The sequence below is a fragment of the Oncorhynchus masou genome, chromosome 6, assembly GCF_036934945.1.
Source record: "Oncorhynchus masou masou isolate Uvic2021 chromosome 6, UVic_Omas_1.1, whole genome shotgun sequence".
NCBI lineage: Eukaryota > Metazoa > Chordata > Actinopteri > Salmoniformes > Salmonidae > Oncorhynchus > Oncorhynchus masou.
Window position 1 is genome coordinate 60025449 of NC_088217.1, and position 19089 is coordinate 60044537.

Sequence of the window (19089 nt, forward strand, 5' to 3'; positions counted from 1 at the left end):
ATTCACTCTGATAATTAACATTTAATATGATAATGCAATGCTCTAAGTTCATCCTATGGCTGGTCAATTTGATCCTTTTATGGAATATCTCATTGCAGATAATGTATCTAATACTCAACTGACAATGCATGAGGCAAGATACAAATAAATCAACGAATACGACTGACATTAAGTGGTATTTTGTACAATCACAGTAAGGCAGACAAAATATAGAAATCCCAAATGGTGCAACCGACAGTGACTGTTAGAGTATCCAAAAGTAATGGCCTCGTGAATTTTCGTGCATGTGTCGGAAATGAATTACATATCTGATCACAGATGGGTAAAAAAACAATGGTGAGGCACGATCTTAAGATGCGTAGCTGAAAATAAACATACAATACCCCACACTCAGAGTTCTCCATGTGTGTATCTCTCTAGCAGGCGCAGGCCAAAAGAGGAAGAGGAAGAAGATAAGAGACATGGGCGTGAGACTAGTGTTAGAAAAAAGGGCAGACAACAGTGATGGATGTGAACATGTAGACTACTGGCACAGATTATGTTAAGACATTTTGTCATACGAACATTCAGTGAGGTCCGAAATTATTGACACCCTTGATAAAGATGAACAAAAAATTACTGAAATCCTTGATATCCTTAGTCTTCGCTTATGGATTCCCTCTTCAATTCAAACCACAGTCCGGTGACTGAGATGATCGTTGCAAAATGTTTGTTTTGTGGATAATTAACCATTTCTTTGTCGATTTTGATATGTGCTTGGGGTTATTGTCTTGTTGAACAATCCACTTGCAGCCAAGTGTTAGCATCCTGGCAGAGGCAGACAGGTTTTTGACAAAAATGTCCTGGGTCAACATGTGCACCTGTCCAAATGGAGATTAGGATTGTGCCCTAGCAGGGGTTGGTCTGGCTCTCAATCACTGATTGCACATGAAGGGTATCTGTATATGTGAGCATACACCATCACACCACTGCAATGTGCTGGTTTGATGCTGTATTTTATGATCCATTATTCTAATAAATCTCTACTTTATAATCCTAAATGCCTGATGTTCCTCAAGAAAAAAAGCTTGGGAGCAAAAAAACCCCGCAATAAACGCCAAGAGAAAAAGCTTTCAGTTTCCATAATTCTCTGAAATACTGTTGAGAAGCACTGTGAGTTCTCCAGCTCCAATCTTGTTACAGAAACAGTAGTCTTAGTCTGATAACAATTAAAATAGACAGTGACTCCCCCACTACCTTGCTAGTGGTATTCTCAGGTCAGATACAAAATGCTACAATTTTGTGAGTTTACCATGAATTATTTAAGGATTTTTATCTGGGACTTTTTGAAAAGCACATTTGACAGTGCTGTAAGAGTCCTAAGGGCTAAAACTACAGGGCAGGAAAACATAAAATCACCATTAAGTATTTGCCTGTCCATTCAATTCATTCGTATGTTATTAGTACCAAAAACTAAGTCCATTTGGAAATTTCTAAAACATGTGTAACACAACTTTGGAAGATTAAATGGACAATGTACTCGCTTCCAACAGGTTTTCTCCACAAATAATTGATAGTGGCTAAAAGCCATGTAAAACACTGCAATTTAAAAAACATTGCCCCGAACTATCTAGGTTGCAAGAATGAAATATAGATGATCCAGCATGCCAGGCGTCTTAGGATATCGAAGCCTAGGCACTCCTTCTCCCTCTCCACAATCTATATCCTCCACGGGTGGCTTGGCTGCCTATCGGTCTTAACTATTTATGGGAGTATTGGTTTCCAGTTGTCCATTTAGCATAGATTGGTTGCCAATTCATATATGCCTTGTTTATAAATGTTAACAAATATTAAATATATGATGTATTTATGATTACATGTATTAGTTGTTGATTGTTTATTCATTTTTATTCATGCAATTATCACAATTTATTTTCAAGAACAATGGTGATTGTGACGTGCAATTTTGTCTCAACAGCATAGCCTACTCCTATATGACACAAATTAATGGTCATGAAGTACAGTAGTGAGATATTTAAAAGTGTAATTCCTCTCTGTATATGTGGAGTAATTAGGCGACACATTTTGAAATTATAGATTTTTTTTAACTGTGGGTCCTAGCATAGCAAAATGGCATGGGCAGTATGTGATTAGGGTAGTTTAGGAAAGCAAGAGACAGAGGAAGGAGACAGAGATGTGATGGAAGTAAGCCAGTGTGCATGTTAACAAGACATAGAAAGCTGTGTGTGTCCGTAGCCCCCCTAAAAACATACCTTCCTCCTTCTGAGTTAGTCCCAATGGTACTTCAGCTCAACAGACGCCTTAGCAGTATTCTAGTCATATTGCGGATGGGACATTGGGTCACACTATGGTGTGAGGCCACTAGTACTATAGTAGCTGACATATTTCCACTTGCAGCTTAGGGGACACACTAGGAGTTTCTCGACCACTCTTTACCTGCGTTTAAAGGTGAGAACCACTCCTAGTAGGATGATGACGAACATGAGGATGCCTGCGATGACACCAGCCATCTTGACGTTGCTGTCCACCTGCTTTTCGGGCTCCACAGCGTCCGAGTCCTGGGTGGACGCGCCTACAAACAGGCACAGACACATCACAGAGAGGAGGAGGGAGTTTACCCTGGGGCAACCATCCTCCATACACACACAAACACATACACAAAACGCACTCACACACACATATGCAATAATTCACACACACATATGCAAGTATACACACATCTGCACACACACATTTGCACACATGTTGTAGACAGTGCACACACACACACGCACACACTCTAACCACACTTACACACATACACACTCACATACACGTATATGTGCACACAAACCTATTCACACAAAAACACTTACGCGAGTACACGCTTACACGCTCATATATACAGACGGACAAAACACATAGAAACAAACATCCACAGTAAAGAGAGAACCTTTCTTTTGTTTAAATACAAGATCACAAAGTCATGCAAAGAAATGGCAGGGTCATTAATACTAATGCAAGGGAGACATTAATTTTGGTGAAAAGTGAAAAGATGATTAGGTATAGTGTTGCTGTTACGGGTATTGGCGGAAATGTTAGCTATATCCTGATCAATAAACTCCAAACGATTACAAGATAAATTAAGATTTAGTAAACTTGTGAAAGGGTGCTTCTCACACAGGACAGATGAATGGTGGAAATCAACGTGCAAATAAACGTCTGGAAATACACAAGTTAGAGTAAGGTCATTTTCTCTTGCATCAAAGTATTTGTGGTTGAGTTAATACGTAAGAGTTGTTATTTTCAACAGGCTTTTCATCTTACAGAGCAGTTGCACCACACTAAAACAGAGGACATACAGTACACTAATGTTGAACAACCAATGATTTGAGAAAGACATGCAGGAAAATGGTAGCATGGGTTGTTGAAGTAGCTTGGACATACAGTGAACAACAGTGAGGGAGAGAATGGATAGGTTGAGCGAGTTTATAGTACTGCTAGTTATTCCCAGCTTCTTCCATAGCTTGCAAAAGTAACCAGAACTCAAAATGCTTCCTTTGAACAATACAAAGACTACGGGAAGTACACGCTAGTATTGCTGTCTGTTTACTAATCAAAAGTTTGGACACTCCTACTCATTCAAGGGATTTTCTTTATTTTTTACTATTTTCCACATTGTAGAATAATATTGAAGACATCAAAACTATGAAATAACACATGGAAACATGTAGTAACCAAAAAAGTGTTAAACAATTCTAAATATATTTTAGATTCTTCAAAGTAGCCAACCTTTGCCTTGATAACAGCTTTGCACACTCTTGGCATTCTCTCAACGAACTTACCAACAACGATGAGACGGCCTACAGGGAGGAGGAGAGGGCCCTCTGAGTGTGGTGTCAGAAAAATAACCTCTCACTCAAGATCAACAAAACTAAGGAGATGATCGTGGACTTCAGCAAACAGCAGAGGGAGCACCCCCCTATTCATATCGACGGGACAGTAGTGGAGAAGGTGGAAAGTTTTAAGTTCCTCAGCGTACACATCACAGACAAACTGAAATGGTCCACCCACACAGACAGCGTGGTGAAGAAGGTGCAGCAGCGCCTCTTCAACCTTAGGAGGATGAAGAAATTTGGCTTGTCACCAAAAGCACTCACAAACTTTTACAGATGCACAATCAAGAGCATCCTGTCGGGCTGTATCACCGCCTGGTATGGCAACTGTTCCGCCCAAAACCGTAAGGCTCTCCAGAGGGTAGTGAGGTCTGCACAACGCATCACCGGGGGCAAACTACCTGCCCTCCAGGACACCTACACCAACCGATGTCACAGGAAGGCCATAAAGATCATCAAGGACAACAACCATCCGAGCCACTGCCTGTTCACCCCACTATCATCCAGAAGGTGAGGTCAGTACAGGTTCATCAAAGCTGTACTGAAAAACAGCTTCTATCTCAAGACCATCTGACTGTTAAACAGCCATCACTAACATTGACTGGCTGCGGCCAACATACTGACTCAAATCTCTAGCCACTTTAATAATAACAAATTGGATGTAATAAATGCATCACTAGTCACTTTAAACAATGCCACTTTATATAATGTTTACATACCCTACATTACTCATCTCATATGTACATTGGGGAGAACAAGTATTTGATACACTACCGATTTTGCAAGTTTTTCTCCTTACAAAGCATGTAGAGGTCTGTAATTTTTTTAATCATAGGTACACTTCAAATGTGAGAGAGGGAATCTAAAACAAAAATCCAGAAAATCACATTGTATGATTTTTAAGTAAATAATTAGCATTTTATTGCATGACATAAGAATTTGATACCACAAAAAAGCAGAACTTAATATTTGGTACAGAAACCTTTGTTTGCAATTACAGAGATCATACGTTTCCTGTAGTTCTTGACCAGGTTTGCACACACTGCAGCAGGGATTTTAGCCCACTCCCCCATACAGACCTTCTCCAGATCCTTCAGCTTTCAGGGCTGTCACTGGGCAATAAGGACTTTCAGCTCCCTCCAAAGATTTTCTATTGGGTTCAGGTCAAGAGACTGGGTAGGCCACTCCAGGACCTTGAGATGCTTCTTACGGAGCCACTCCTTAGTTGCCCTGGCTGTGTGTTTCTGGTCATTGTCATGCTGGAAGACCCAGCCACGACCCATCATTAATGCTCTTACTGAGGGAAGGATGTTGGCCAAGATCTCACGATACATGGCCCAGTCCATCCTCCCCTCAATACGGTGCAGTCGTCCTGTCCCCTTTGCAGAAAAGCATCCCCAAAGAATGATGTTTCCACCTCCATGGTTCACGGTTTGGATGGTGAACCACCTTCCTCATGATCATTGATGCCCCACGAGGTGAGATCTTGCATGGAGCCCCAGACCGAGGGTGATTAACCGTCATCTTGAACTTCTTCCATTTTCTAATAATTGCGTCAACAGTTGTTGCCTTCTCACCAAGCTGCTTGCCTATTGTCCTGTAGCTCATCCCAGCCTTGTACAGGTCTACAATTTTATCCCTGATGTCCTTACACAGCTCTCTGGTCTTGGCCAGTGTGAAGAGGTTGGAGTCTGTTTGATTGAGTGTGTGGACAGGTGTCTTTTATACAGGTAATGAGTGGAGAACAGGAGGGATTCTTAAAGAAAGGTCTGTGAGAGCTAGAACTCTTACTGGTTGGTAGGTGATCAAATTTTTATGTCATGCAATAAAATGCAAATGAATTACTTAAAAATCATACAATGTGATTTTCTGGGTTTTGTTTTAGATTCAGTCTCTCACAGTTGAAGTGTACCTATGATAAAAATTACAGACCTCTACATGCTTTGAAAGTAAAGGAAAACCTGCAATATCGGCAGTGTATCAAGTACTTGTTCTCCTCACTGTATATATTTTTTTTAAGTACATTGTTGGTTAGGGTCTCGAAGGTAAGCATTTCACTGTAAGGTCTGTAACCTGTTGTATGTGACTAATACAATTTGATTTGATTTGAAAGGCTTTTGTACACATGCCGAAATGAATTAGCAACTTTGATAAACAAATAAACAGTTAAAGCACAGTAGTAGACTTATTCTAATGTGTGGGTGTCATATTTCTAGCCTCTCTTTTACATATTCCTTTTTACAAAATATCCGTTGAACCAACAGATTAAGAATATAACCCTGGCATGTCTTGGACTTCAATTTACTGAACTATTGATTGAAAAATGTCCTTTTGACACATAGGTTTTAAACAGTTTCAGGTATATCTTTGCATATTTCTTTATTTCTACACACAGATATACTGAACATTGTACTATCCAAAGATCAATGACTTACAGTAGCTCACATAAACCCTTAACTTTGCAGGATCTGGTGTTAGGAATTTAGGTTGTTCAGGTGTGGAAATGCTGAATTCAAAGGATAAAGCCAACCACGACTGTATTTTGAATGTTTATTAAAGACATTGTGCACACAAAGGGGTAGATAGCAACATTCTCCACAGAGTTCGTAACACTCACCAAAGACTCAAGGTCTGAGGCCTCATTATATCCCCCAAACTCAGATCAGGCGTCACAGAGGTTGAGCATCCTTTTCTGACCGTTCTCTCAGTGCCAGGCCATAACATTACTCAAAGCTATAAACCATCTGCATGGACTCTCTAAGCCCTACTGTAGCATTACCTTTCCGGACAAATATATTTACAGCCGGTGAACCTTAACCTCAGCAGAGTCACTTAAGTGGCTAAGTTGTACATAAGGGATACACTTACTAACATACGTTTTAAATTACTTTGAATGTAAACTACATAGACTTAACCTAAAAATGGGAAAAGGGAAAAACACACAATTCAGTTTACCATATACAATAAAGACACTATATTTGTGTGTATCGAAGAGCTTAATGGCATATGGTATGCATCCTTCCTCAAGTGATTCTGTTAAAATGGCTATGTGTCTCTGTCATTTTACTCTGCAACCTGATTTGCCGTCAACCTGCCAAAAGCTGATTGGGTTCAAAAGGTTATAATGTAACAATAGTCCCCCCATCTGGCTGTTCTAGCAAAGTTTCTGATTTGATACCACCAGAGCTGTCCAACAATCAGACATACTTACTTAACAGGGCTCTGACCGACCAATCATCTCCCCTATACTCATGGGAATATTATGTCATAGACATAGGTTGTATTTTTTCACATGAACAATATAAACAATATAAACAATATACTGTATATCTAGGCCCATTATGCCTGCAGTTCCCAAGGACAAAACAAGAGATGCAGTGAAAATTATCACAACCTACAATGAAGCCCTTTTGATACCCATTTTGAGTTGTATTTTATGAGGATATCTGTTGTTGTAAAGAATATTGCAAAACTGACTTCTTAATTGCAGGGTTCCCGTAAGACTTGAGTGATTATGTACCTAATACAGAACCCCTTGATCCATCATCATCAAAATTGTAATCTTTCCCTGATTAAATTCTCCCTGTGCATTCTTGCACGCCCACAGACATGGATGTTTGGCTAAAAAGAAATATGTAAAGCTTTTTACTTTGGGCTGAGGTAAAAATTAGGTATCAAATAGGAATTATGATTAAAACCCATGATATTAAACCTTAAGCTCATCCATAGAGGGATAGATTGATTCCACAGCCTGCCACAATAATTGCTCACATTTCGTGAGATCCCCTGTAATGCATCAAAATGGAAAGAGCATGTCAAACTTTATTAACAGCGCATCTCTGGGCTGATGGATTACGTAAGGGTGGCAGAGATGAGTGACACTGGTGGCAGCGGTGGGATTTCAGAGGAAACAGCACTGCATGGGGGGCTATTGTCTGGCAGAACATGCGGCAGCCCTGTGAGATTAGAGCAGCAATGCTGAGTGCCTCTAACGGAATTACAATCTGAGCACTGCAGCGTTGGCAGATGGACTCAGATTAATGTGATTAATCGGCACTGTAAACAATGCACAATGCTATTGGTACCAAGACTAGGAGTCGGGAAACCACATGTCAACTCTAATGTTAAGGTCAGAAGGACACACAGTAATTTAAAGGCTTTAAAAGCCATTATCTGACTTATTTCTTTTTTAGTTTGGATAAAAAGAACATGCCCTACATTTATCTGCTTTCTTTAGGCATAAAAACAGGATCATTTGAGTTGTCCTTGCCACGCATGTGTTGACAGAAACATGATATCTACTTGCTTTTTTGATAAAAAAAACTTTCACTTGCTACAGACCATACTAGACATAGGCCTGGTCAAATAGTGCGAAATAGACCAGATAATATCATTTTTTAGCGAATTCTGGAATTGTCAGGCCAAAATCTAACCCATTACACCAAGAGGCTTGAGGCATTAAAATTCATAGTCAATCGATCAATAATATAAAAATACTTTTAGCAAAAAAATATATTTTGAATTTACAATCAATGACACTATGAGAACAGAAAAGTTCAGAACTTTTGTGAAACATCACAGCAAAGTTGAAAAATATATGGCAAGTAGAAATCCAATATGGAAGATGGTAAAACTTCTTAGAGATAGGGGGCAGCATTTCCACTTTTGGATAAATAGCGTGCACAATTTCAACTTCCTGCTACTCATGCCAGGAATATATTATATGCATATGATTAGTAGGTGTGGATAGGAAACACTCTGAAGTTTCTAAAACTGGTTCAATCATGTCTGTGACTCTAACATAACTTATGTAGCAGGCAAATCCCCAAGCAAAAACTGTTCAGAATAAAAAAAATGTTTTCCTCTGACAGTTCCCCCGATTGTCTTTGCCAAGGGAAATTAGATAGCGCCCATTTTAAAGTTCCTACGACTTCCACAGGATGTCACCAGTCTTTGGAATTAGGTTGAAGTTAATCATTGGTGAAACGAAGAAGAGGCACATCCTGGAACAACGTTACACTGTTGATAGTTACGCAAGAGGGAAAATGGTGCATGTTTTGTTTACTTTCTCTATCGAATACAGATTGCCCCGTCTACAATTTGATCGATTATTAACGTTAAAAATACCTAAAGTTGTATTACAAAAGTAGTTTGAAATATTTTGGCAAAGTTTATAGGCAACTTTTGAAATGTTTTGTAGTGACGTTGTGTTTTGGAAAGCAGTTTTTTTCCGGATCAAACCTGCTTTATAAATTGACATTTTGGGTCGAAATAAAGGACCAATTGTGATGTTTATGGGACATATTGGAGTGCCAACAAAGAAGCTCGTCAAAGGAAATGCATGTTTTATATTTTATTTTGGCGTTTTGTGTAGCGCCGGCTACGCTAATTCTTTTGTTTACAACTCGTTCAGGTGGTTCAGGGGGGGGGGGTGCATGGAATCAGATAATAGCTTCTCATGTATTCGCCGAAAAGCATTTTTAAAATCTGACATGTTGGCTGGATTCACGACGAGTGTAGCTTTAATTGAGTACCCTGCATGTGAGATTTAATGAAAGTTTGAGTTTTATCTCGTTTTATTTGAATTTGGCGCTATGCATTTCCCGAGGCTATTGGCCACTTGAGACGCTAGCGTCTCACTATCCCTAAGAGGTTTTTTAAGAGATAGATGGGAGAGGTTGAGGGTAGAGGAAGGACAGGAGTAAAAACAAACAAAATATAACTATTGTAAAATAGGTTGTGTCCGTAAAATGCATATAGTATGTACTGTATATATAATGTTGTTCATTAGTTTACTCCAATTAGGGGAGGGGGGTAAGGTTAGTGGAAAATAATAAAGGAAAATGTATATTTTTAAGAAATGTATATATAGAGTTGTAGTCAAAAATTTACATACACTCACATGCTGACCAGACCGGGCACTTCGCTTGTGCGAGCGTTGCAAAATAAATGTAGAAAACCATGTTATTCAATTATTGCACAAATAGAACTCATTCCTATTTCTGACGCAGATTGCGCTGAAAGTCCTGCCTCTCCCATCTTCTCATTGGTTTATAGAAGCAGGTACCCACATGCCATCTCCTCATTAGTTATACCCAAGTGCGTAAATGAAAGACTAACTGTTTTGCCGGTAGTCGTGGTAATACAATGAAAGTTTAGATGCGATCATCATATAAGTTAAATGATGAAAAAGCCTGGAAGGAGGAGAGATGACTAGAAACGATTTGGTTGGCCGTTTAATGTGTGGATTAATTGTCAGAGTAGAGGTCCTTGTGCATTTCAAAATAACAACTCAATGTTAATATCGCAGGACAAAATAGCTAGCAACAGCAAGCTAGCTAAATCAGACAAATTAATGTTAGCTAGCAAGAGCAAGCTAACTAGCTAAATTGCCATGCATGTTTAATGATTTTCGACTTGTCCCCAAATTAATGTCATTGGTTCAGAGTTTGTTTTGATATTTTAAACTGCGTGTCGCGATCACGTTTGGTGTGTGTGGGGGGGGGGGGGACAAAATAAATGTATGCACGATAGCGCACGATGGCACATGCACGCAGCCGGTTTGGTTTCCATGTTAGGTTGTAGTCATTAAAGCTCGTTATTCAACCACTCCACAAATTTCTTGTTAACAAACTGTAGTTTTGACATGTGGGTTAGGACATCTACTTTGTGCATGGCATGAGTAATTTATCCAACAATTGTTTACAGACAGATTATTTCACTTATAATTCACTGTATTACAATTCCAGTGGGTCAGATGTTTACACACACCAAGTTGACTGTGCCTTTAAACAGATTGGAAAGTTCCAGAAAATGATGTCATGGATTTAGATGCTTCTGATAGGCTAATTGACATCATTTGTGTCAATTGGAGGTGTACCTGTGGATGTATTTCAAGGCCTACCTTCAAACTCAGTTCTTCTTTGCTTGACATCATGGAAAGAAATCTAAAGAAATCAGCCAAGACCTCAGAAAAAAATGTAGACCACCACAAGTCTGGTTCTTCCTTGAGAGCAATTTCCAAATGCCTGAAGGTACCACACTCATCTATACAAACAATAGTATGCAAGTAAAAACCATGGGACAACGCAGCCGTTATACCGCTCAGGAAGGAGATGTGTTCTTTCTCCGAGAGATGAACGTACTTCGGTGCGAAAAGTGTAAATCAATCCCAGAACAACAGCAAAGGACCTTGTAAAGATGCTGGAGGAAACAGGTACAAAAGCATTTATATCCACAGTAAAAACGAGTCTTATATCGACATAACCTGAAAGGCTGCTCAGCAAGGAAGAAGTCATTGCTTCAAAACCGCCATATAAAAGCCAGACTACGGTTTGCAACTGCACATAGGGACAAAGATCATACTTTTTGGAGAAATGTCCTCTGGTCTGATTAAACAAAAATGGAACTGTTAGGCCATTCTGACCATTGTTTGGAGGGAAAAGGGGGAGGCATGCAAGCGGAAGAACACCATCACCAACCGTGAAGCACAGGGAGTGGCAGCATCATGTTGTGGGAGTGCTTTGCTGCAGGAGGGTCTGGTGCACTTCACAAAATAGATGGCATCACGAGGCAGGAAAATAATGGACAATGACCCTAAGCATACTTCCAAAGTTGTGGAAAAATGACTTAAGAAGAACAAAGTCAAGGTATTGTAGTGGCCATCACAAAGCCCTGACCTCAATCCCATAGAAAATGTGTGGGCAGAACTGAAAAAGTGTGTACGAGCTAGGAGGCCTACAAACCTGACTCAGTTACACCAGCTCTGTCAGGAGTAATGGGCCAAAATTACCCAACTTATTGTGGGAAGCTTGTGGAAGGCTACCCAAAAGGTTTGACCCAATTTAAACAATTTAAATGCAATGCTACCAAATACTAATTGAGTGTATGTAAACTTCTGACCCACTGGGAATGTGATGAAAGAAATAAATCATTCTCTCCACTATTATTCTGACATTTCACATTCTAAAAGTAAAGCGGAGAGAAACTATGATATCGGAAATCGGGAGCTTCTTGCGGTCAAACTGCCTTTGGAGGAGTGGCTGCACTGGTTGGAGGGTTCGGAACACACCTTTGGACTGACCACAAGAACCTAGCCTACATCCAGGAGGCTAAATGCCTCAGTCCCCGGCCGGCTCATTGGGTTCTCTTCTTCACTCAGTTCAGATCCACGTTATCTTACCGTCCGTGAACGTGAAGCCAGATGCCCTTTCTTGACAGTTTCCCAGCTCCAGTGAGGATTGGCCACTTGAATCCATCATCCCCAGGTCGCTCAACCTCACACCGGTGTCCTGGGGTATAGAGACTGTAGTGAGGGAGGCGCATGGTAGAGAGACAGTTCCAGACAGCTGTCCACTTAACAGACTTTTTGTCCCTATTTGGGCACGGTCCAAGGTACTTCAGTGGGCTCTCTCGTCGCTTCTCACCTCTCATCTGGGAGGGCAGCGAACGCTAGAGTTTTTGAGGAGGAGGTTATGTTGTCCCTTGGCGGAGGCGGACACTTGGACCTTCGTGGCTGCTTGTCTGACCTGCACCCGGAACAAGACTCCTCGTCAGCTGCCTTTGGGGCTTCTTTATCAGTTGCCAATAACTTCTTGAACCTGGTCTTATCTCTCTACGACTTTCATCATGGGCCTTCCAGACTCAGGGAGCCACACGGTTATCCTGGTCACTGCTTTTCCAAGGCGGTAGATTTCATTCCACTTCCTAAGCTTCCATCTGCCCGTGAGACTGCTCAGCTAGTCATTCAGCATGTTTTCCCCCTTCACGGACTTCCTCCTCATAGTCTCCAACCGGGGCCCCCAGTTTGCCTCCAGATTCTGGAGGTCATTCTGTACTCTTCTGGGGTCATCAGCCAGTCTGTCCTTGGGATATCACCCTCAGTCCAATGGTGAAATGGAGCGGGTGAACCAGGATCTAGAGACCACCTTACGGTGCTGTGTGTCTGCCAACCCCGCCACTTGGAGTCAGCATCTTCCCTGTGTGGAGTACGCACACAACACTCTCCAGTGATCTTCCACAGGCCTGTCACCATTCCAGGTGTTGTACGGTTATCCGCACCCCCCTTTCAATTTATAGGTGTGCCTTCTTAAAAGTTAATTTGTGTAATTTCTTAATGCGGCCTCCTGGCTTCCTTAATATGTTTGAGCCAATCAGTGCTGTGACAAGGTATACAAAAGATTTGGTAAAAGACGAAGTCCATATTATGCCAAGAATTGCTCAAATAAGCAGAGAAACAACATTCCATCATTACATTAAGACATGAAGGCCAGTCAATATGAAATATTTCAAGACCTAAAACCATCAATCACTATGACAAAACTGGCTCTGATGGGGACCGTCACAGGAAAGGAAGACCCAGAGTTACCGCTGCTGCAGAGGATAAGTTCATTAGAGTTAACAGCCTCAGAAATTGCAGCCCAAATCAATGCTTCACAAAGTTCAAAGTAACATCTCAACGCCAACTGTTCAGAGGAGACTGAGTAAATCAGGTCTTCATGGTCGAATTCCTGCAAATAAACCACTACTAAATGACACCAATAATAAGAGGAGACCTGCTTGGTCCAAGAAACACGAGCAATGGACATTAGACCGGTGGAAATCTGTATTTTGGTCTGATGAGTCAAAATTTGAGATTTTAGGTTCCAGTCATGTCTTTGTGAGACACAGAGTAGGTGAACGGATGATCTTCACATCTTTAGTTCCCACCATGAAGCATGGAGGAGGAGGTGTGGGGGTGCTTTGTTATTGACACTTAGTGATTTATTTATAGTTCAATGCACACTTAACCAATATGGCTACCACAGCATTCTGCAGCAATACGCCATCCCATCTGGTTTGCGCTTAGTGGAACTATCATTTGATTTTCAACAGGACAATGTCCCAACACACCTCCAGGCTGTGTAAGGGCTATTTGACCAAGAAGGAGAGTGATGGAGTGCTGCATCAGATGACCTGGCCTCCACAATCACCCGACCTCAACCCAATTGAGATGGTTTAGGATGAGTTGGACCGCAATGACAGAAAAGCAGCCAAAAAATGCCCAGCATATGTGGGAACTCCTTCAAGCATTCCAAGGGGAGCTGGTTGAGAGAATGCCAATAGTGTGGAAAGCTGTCATCAAGGTAAAGTGTGGCTACTTTAAATAAATATATTTGGATTTGTTTAACACTTTGTATGTTACTACATGACTCCATATGTGTTTTTCGTAGTTTTGATGTCTTCACTATTATTCTATAATGTAGAAAACAGTAAAAAAATAAAGAAAAACCCATGAATGAGAAGGTGTGTCTAAACTTTGGACCGGTAATGTGTACATATATATTATTATTTATTACTCATGTTTTTTTCTTATTTTATTTATTATCTTTGCATTATTGGGAAGAGCCTGTAACTACTGTAAGCGTTTCACTGTTAGTCTACACAAACAAATACAATTTGATTAGAATTTTGATTTGTTCACAAAGTTGCCTCGTCTCTTCACCCCTATACCTATATGTACTGTACCTCAATTGCCTCGTACCCCTGCACATCAACTGATATCCAGTGTATGTAGCCTAGTTATCGTTACTCATTGTGTATTTATTCCTTGTGTTATTTTTATTAGCTCCCCCAGAGAATGTACCCTTGCGATCAACTGATCGTAATTTGGATCTTTGAGTTCACGGTTGCTATGAGATTAGGTTATCAGTACCTCCTTAGACAAAGCAATTGTAACAGTAGAGCAAAGGATGAAATATATGGTCAAATTAATGTCTGCAGTATTGACATTACCCTGAGTACATGATGCATGGAAGGCGAAGTCATAAATGTTTTAAAGTGTGTATTCTTATTTTACATGTACAGTTGAAGTTGGAAGTTGACCTTAGCCAAATACATTTAAACTCAGTTTTTCACAATTCCTGACATTTCATCCTAGTAAAAATCCCCTGTTTTAGGTCAGTCAATACTTTATTTTAAGAATGTGAAATGTCAGAATAATAGTAGAGAGAATTATTTATTTCAGCTTTTATTTCTTTCATCACATTCCCCGTGGGTCAGAAGTTTACATACACTGACTTAGTACTTGGTAGCATTGCCTTTATATTGTTTAACTTGGGTCAAACGTTTCGGGTAGACATGCACAAGCTTCCCACATAAGTTGTGTGAGGCCCATTCCTCCTGACAGAGCTGGTGTAATTGAGTCAGGTTTGTAGGCCTCCTTGCTCGCACACACCTTTTCAGATCTGTCCACAAATGTTCTATAGTATTGAGGTCAGGGCATTGTGATGGCCACTCCAAAACCTTGACTTTGTTGTCCTTAAGCCATTTTGAAACAACTTTGGAAGTATGCTTGGGGTCATTGTCCATTTGGAAGACCCATTTGCGACCAAGCTTTAACTTCCTGACTGATGTCTTGAGATGTTGCTTCAATATATCCACATATCCACACATATATATGTCCTTCCTCATGAGGCCATCTATTTTGTGAAGTGCACCAGTCCCTCCTGCAGCAAAGCACCCCCACAACATGATGCTGCCACCCCTGTGCTTCACGGTTGGGTATGGTTTTCTTCGGCTTGCAAGCCTCCCCTTTTTCCTCCAAACATAACGATGGTCATTATGGCCAAACAGTTTTAGTTTTGTTTCATCAAACCACAGGACATTACTACAAAAAGTACGATCTTTGTCCCCATGTGTAGCTGCAAACCGTAGTCTGGCTTTTTTATGGAGGTGTTGGAGCAGTGGCTTCTTCCTTGCTGTGTGGCCTTTCAGTTTATGTCAATATATAATTTGTTTTACTGTGGATAAAGATACTTTTGTACCTGTTTCCTTCAGCAACTTCACAAGGTCGTTTGCTGTTGTTTTGGGATTGATTTGAACTATTCGCACCAAAGTACGTGCATCTCTAGGAGACCTTCCTGAGCGGTATGACAGCTGCATGGTCCCATGGTGTTTATACTTATGTACTATTGTTTGTACAGATGAACGTGGTACCTTCAGGCATTTATAAATTCCTCCCAAGGAAGATCCAGACTTGTGGAGGTCTACAATTATTATTTTTTGGCTGATTTCTTTTGATTTTCCCATGATGTCAAGCAAAGAGGCACTGAGTTTGAAGGTTGGCCTTGAAATACATCCACAGGAACACCTCCCATTGACTCAAAATATGTCAATTAGCCTATCAGAAGCTTCTAAAGCCCTGACATCATTTTCTGGAATTTTCCAAGCTGTTTAAACCTGTTACGGTTAATTAAAGCTACACTTGTTGTTAATCCATTCAACGTGTCAGATTTCAAAAAGGTTTTACGGCGAAAGCAAACCATGCGATTATCTGAGGATAGCAATCCACAAAACAAACACATGACATTCATATTTCAACCCGCCAGGCGCAACACAAAACGCAGAAATAACGATATAATTCATGCCTTACCTTTGAAGATCGTCTTTTGTTGGCACTCCAATACGTCCCATAAACATCACAAATGGTCCTTTTGTTCGATAAATTCCGTCATTATTTTCATTTCACTTCATTACAGTACAACGGTTTGATTTGTTTGATCGTAGCTAGCTAGCTACATAGCCGTCTTTGTATCTAAGACAACTGTGTAGTCTAGAGCTATTTCCTAGGTTAGCTAGCCAGCTATTGTCGTTCTTTTAACGTAACGTAACGTAATCAACACTGCTAGCTAGCCAGCTAGCCCCCGAATAGCAGCACTGTAGAAACTATTATACTCGACGGAACGACTTGATTAGTGTAGTGTCAACAACGCAGCCACTGCCAGCTAGCCTACAAAGTCAACAACGCAGCCACTGCCAGCTAGCCTACTCCAGCAGTACTGTATCATTTCAATCATTTTAGTCAATAAGATTCTTGCTACGTAAGCTTAACTTTCTGAACATTCGAGACGTGTAGTCCACTTGTCATTCCAATCTCCTTTGCATTAGCGTAGCCTCTTCTGTAGCCTGTCAACTATGTGTCTATCTATCCCTGTTCTCTCCTCTCTGCACAGACCATACAAACGCTCCACACCGCGTGGCCGCGGCCACCCTAATCTGGTGGTCCCAGCGCGCACGACCCACGTGGAGTTCCAGGTCTCCGGTAGCCTCTGGAACTGCCGATCTGCGGCCAACAAGGCAGAGTTCATCTCAGCCTATGCCTCCCTCCAGTCCCTCGACTTCTTGGCACTGACGGAAACATGGATCACCACAGATAACACTGCTACTCCTACTGCTCTCTCTTCGTCCGCCCACGTGTTCTCGCACACCCCGAGAGCTTCTGGTCAGCGGGGTGGTGGCACCGGGATCCTCATCTCTCCCAAGTGGTCATTCTCTCTTTCTCCCCTTACCCATCTGTCTATCGCCTCCTTTGAATTCCATGCTGTCACAGTTACCAGCCCTTTCAAGCTTAACATCCTTATCATTTATCGCCCTCCAGGTTCCCTCGGAGAGTTCATCAATGAGCTTGATGCCTTGATAAGCTCCTTTCCTGAGGACGGCTCACCTCTCACAGTCCTGGGCGACTTTAACCTCCCCACGTCTACCTTTGACTCATTCCTCTCTGCCTCCTTCTTTCCACTCCTCTCCTCTTTTGACCTCACCCTCTCACCTTCCCCCTACTCACAAGGCAGGCAATACGCTCGACCTCATCTTTACTAGATGCTGTTCTTCCACTAACCTCATTGCAACTCCCCTCCAAGTCTCCGACCACTACCTTGTATCCTTTTCCCTCTCGCTCTCATCCAACACTTCCCACACTGCCCCTACTCGGATGGTATCGCGCCGTCCCAACCTTCGCTCTCTCTCCCCCCGCTACTCTCTCCTCTTCCATCCTATCATCTCTTCCCTCTGCTCATACCTTCTCCAACCTATCTCCTGATTCTGCCTCCTCAACCCTCCTCTCTTCCCTTTCTGCATCCTTTGACTCTCTATGTCCCCTATCCTCCAGGCCGGCTCGGTCCTCCCCTCCCGCTCTGTGGCTCGACGACTCATTGCGAGCTCACAGAACAGTGCTCCGGGCAGCCAAGTGGAAATGAGGGAAAACTTGCCTCCCTGCGGACCTGGCATCCTTTCACTCCCTCCTCTCTACATTTTCCTCCTCTGTCTCTGCTGCTAAAGCCACTTTCTACCACTCTAAATTCCAAGCATCTGCCTCTAACCCTAGGAAGCTCTTTGCCACCTTCTCTTCCCTCCTGAATCCTCCTCCCCCTCCCCCCCCCTCCTCCCTCTCTGCAGATGACTTCGTCAACCATTTTGAAAAGAAGGTCGACGACATCCGATCCTCGTTTGCTAAGTCAAACGACACCGCTGGTTCTGCTCACACTGCCCTACCCTGTGCTCTGACCTCTTTCTCCCCTCTCTCTCCAGATGAAATCTCGCTTCTTGTGACGGCCGGCCGCCCACAACCTGCCCGCTTGACCCTATCCCCTCCTCTCTTCTCCAGACCATTTCCGGAGACCTTCTCCCTTACCTCACCTCGCTCATCAACTCATCCCTGACCGCTGGCTACGTCCCTTCCGTCTTCAAGAGAGCGAGAGTTGCACCCCTTCTGAAAAAACCTACACTCGATCCCTCCGATGTCAACAACTACAGACCAGTATCCCTTCTTTCTTTTCTCTCCAAAACTCTTGAACGTGCCGTCCTTGGTCAGCTCTCCCGCTATCTCTCTCAGAATGACCTTCTTGATCCAAATTAGTCAGGTTTCAAGACTAGTCATTCAACTGAGACTGCTCTTCTCTGTATCACGGAGGCGCTCCGCACTGCTAAAGCCAACTCTCTCTCCTCTGCTCTCATCCTTCTAGACCTATCGGCTGCCTTCGATACTGTGAACCATCAGATCCTCCTCTCCACCCTCTCCGAGTTGGGCATCTCCGGCGCGGCCCACGCTTGGATTGCGTCCTACCTGACAGGTACACCAAGTCACTTGTCTCTGTCATAACCTCACATGGTCTCTCCTATCATTGCTATGCAGACGACACACAATTAATCTTCTCCTTTCCCCCTTCTGATGACCAGGTGGCGAATCGCATCTCTGCATGTCTGGCAGACATATCAATGTGGATGACGGATCACCACCTCAAGCTGAACCTCGGCAAGACGGAGCTGCTCTTCCTCCCGGGGAAGGACTGCCCGTTCCATGATCTCGCCATCACGGTTGACAACTCCATTGTGTCCTCCTCCCAGAGCGCTAAGAACCTTGGCGTGATCCTGGACAACACCCTGTCGTTCTCAACTA

The 19089-nt window shown here is 42.2% G+C and overlaps 1 protein-coding gene across 1 annotated transcript in view; it reads right to left on the reverse strand.

Annotated features, from left to right (window-relative positions):
• Positions 1-19089, reverse strand: part of LOC135542364 (receptor-type tyrosine-protein phosphatase T-like) — a 553030-nt gene that overhangs the window by 183087 nt on the left and 350854 nt on the right. Inside the window, exon 14 of the mRNA XM_064969287.1 lies at positions 2437-2572. Within this exon, the coding sequence (XP_064825359.1) occupies positions 2437-2572 (136 nt within the window). The remainder of the gene's footprint in view (positions 1-2436; positions 2573-19089) is intronic.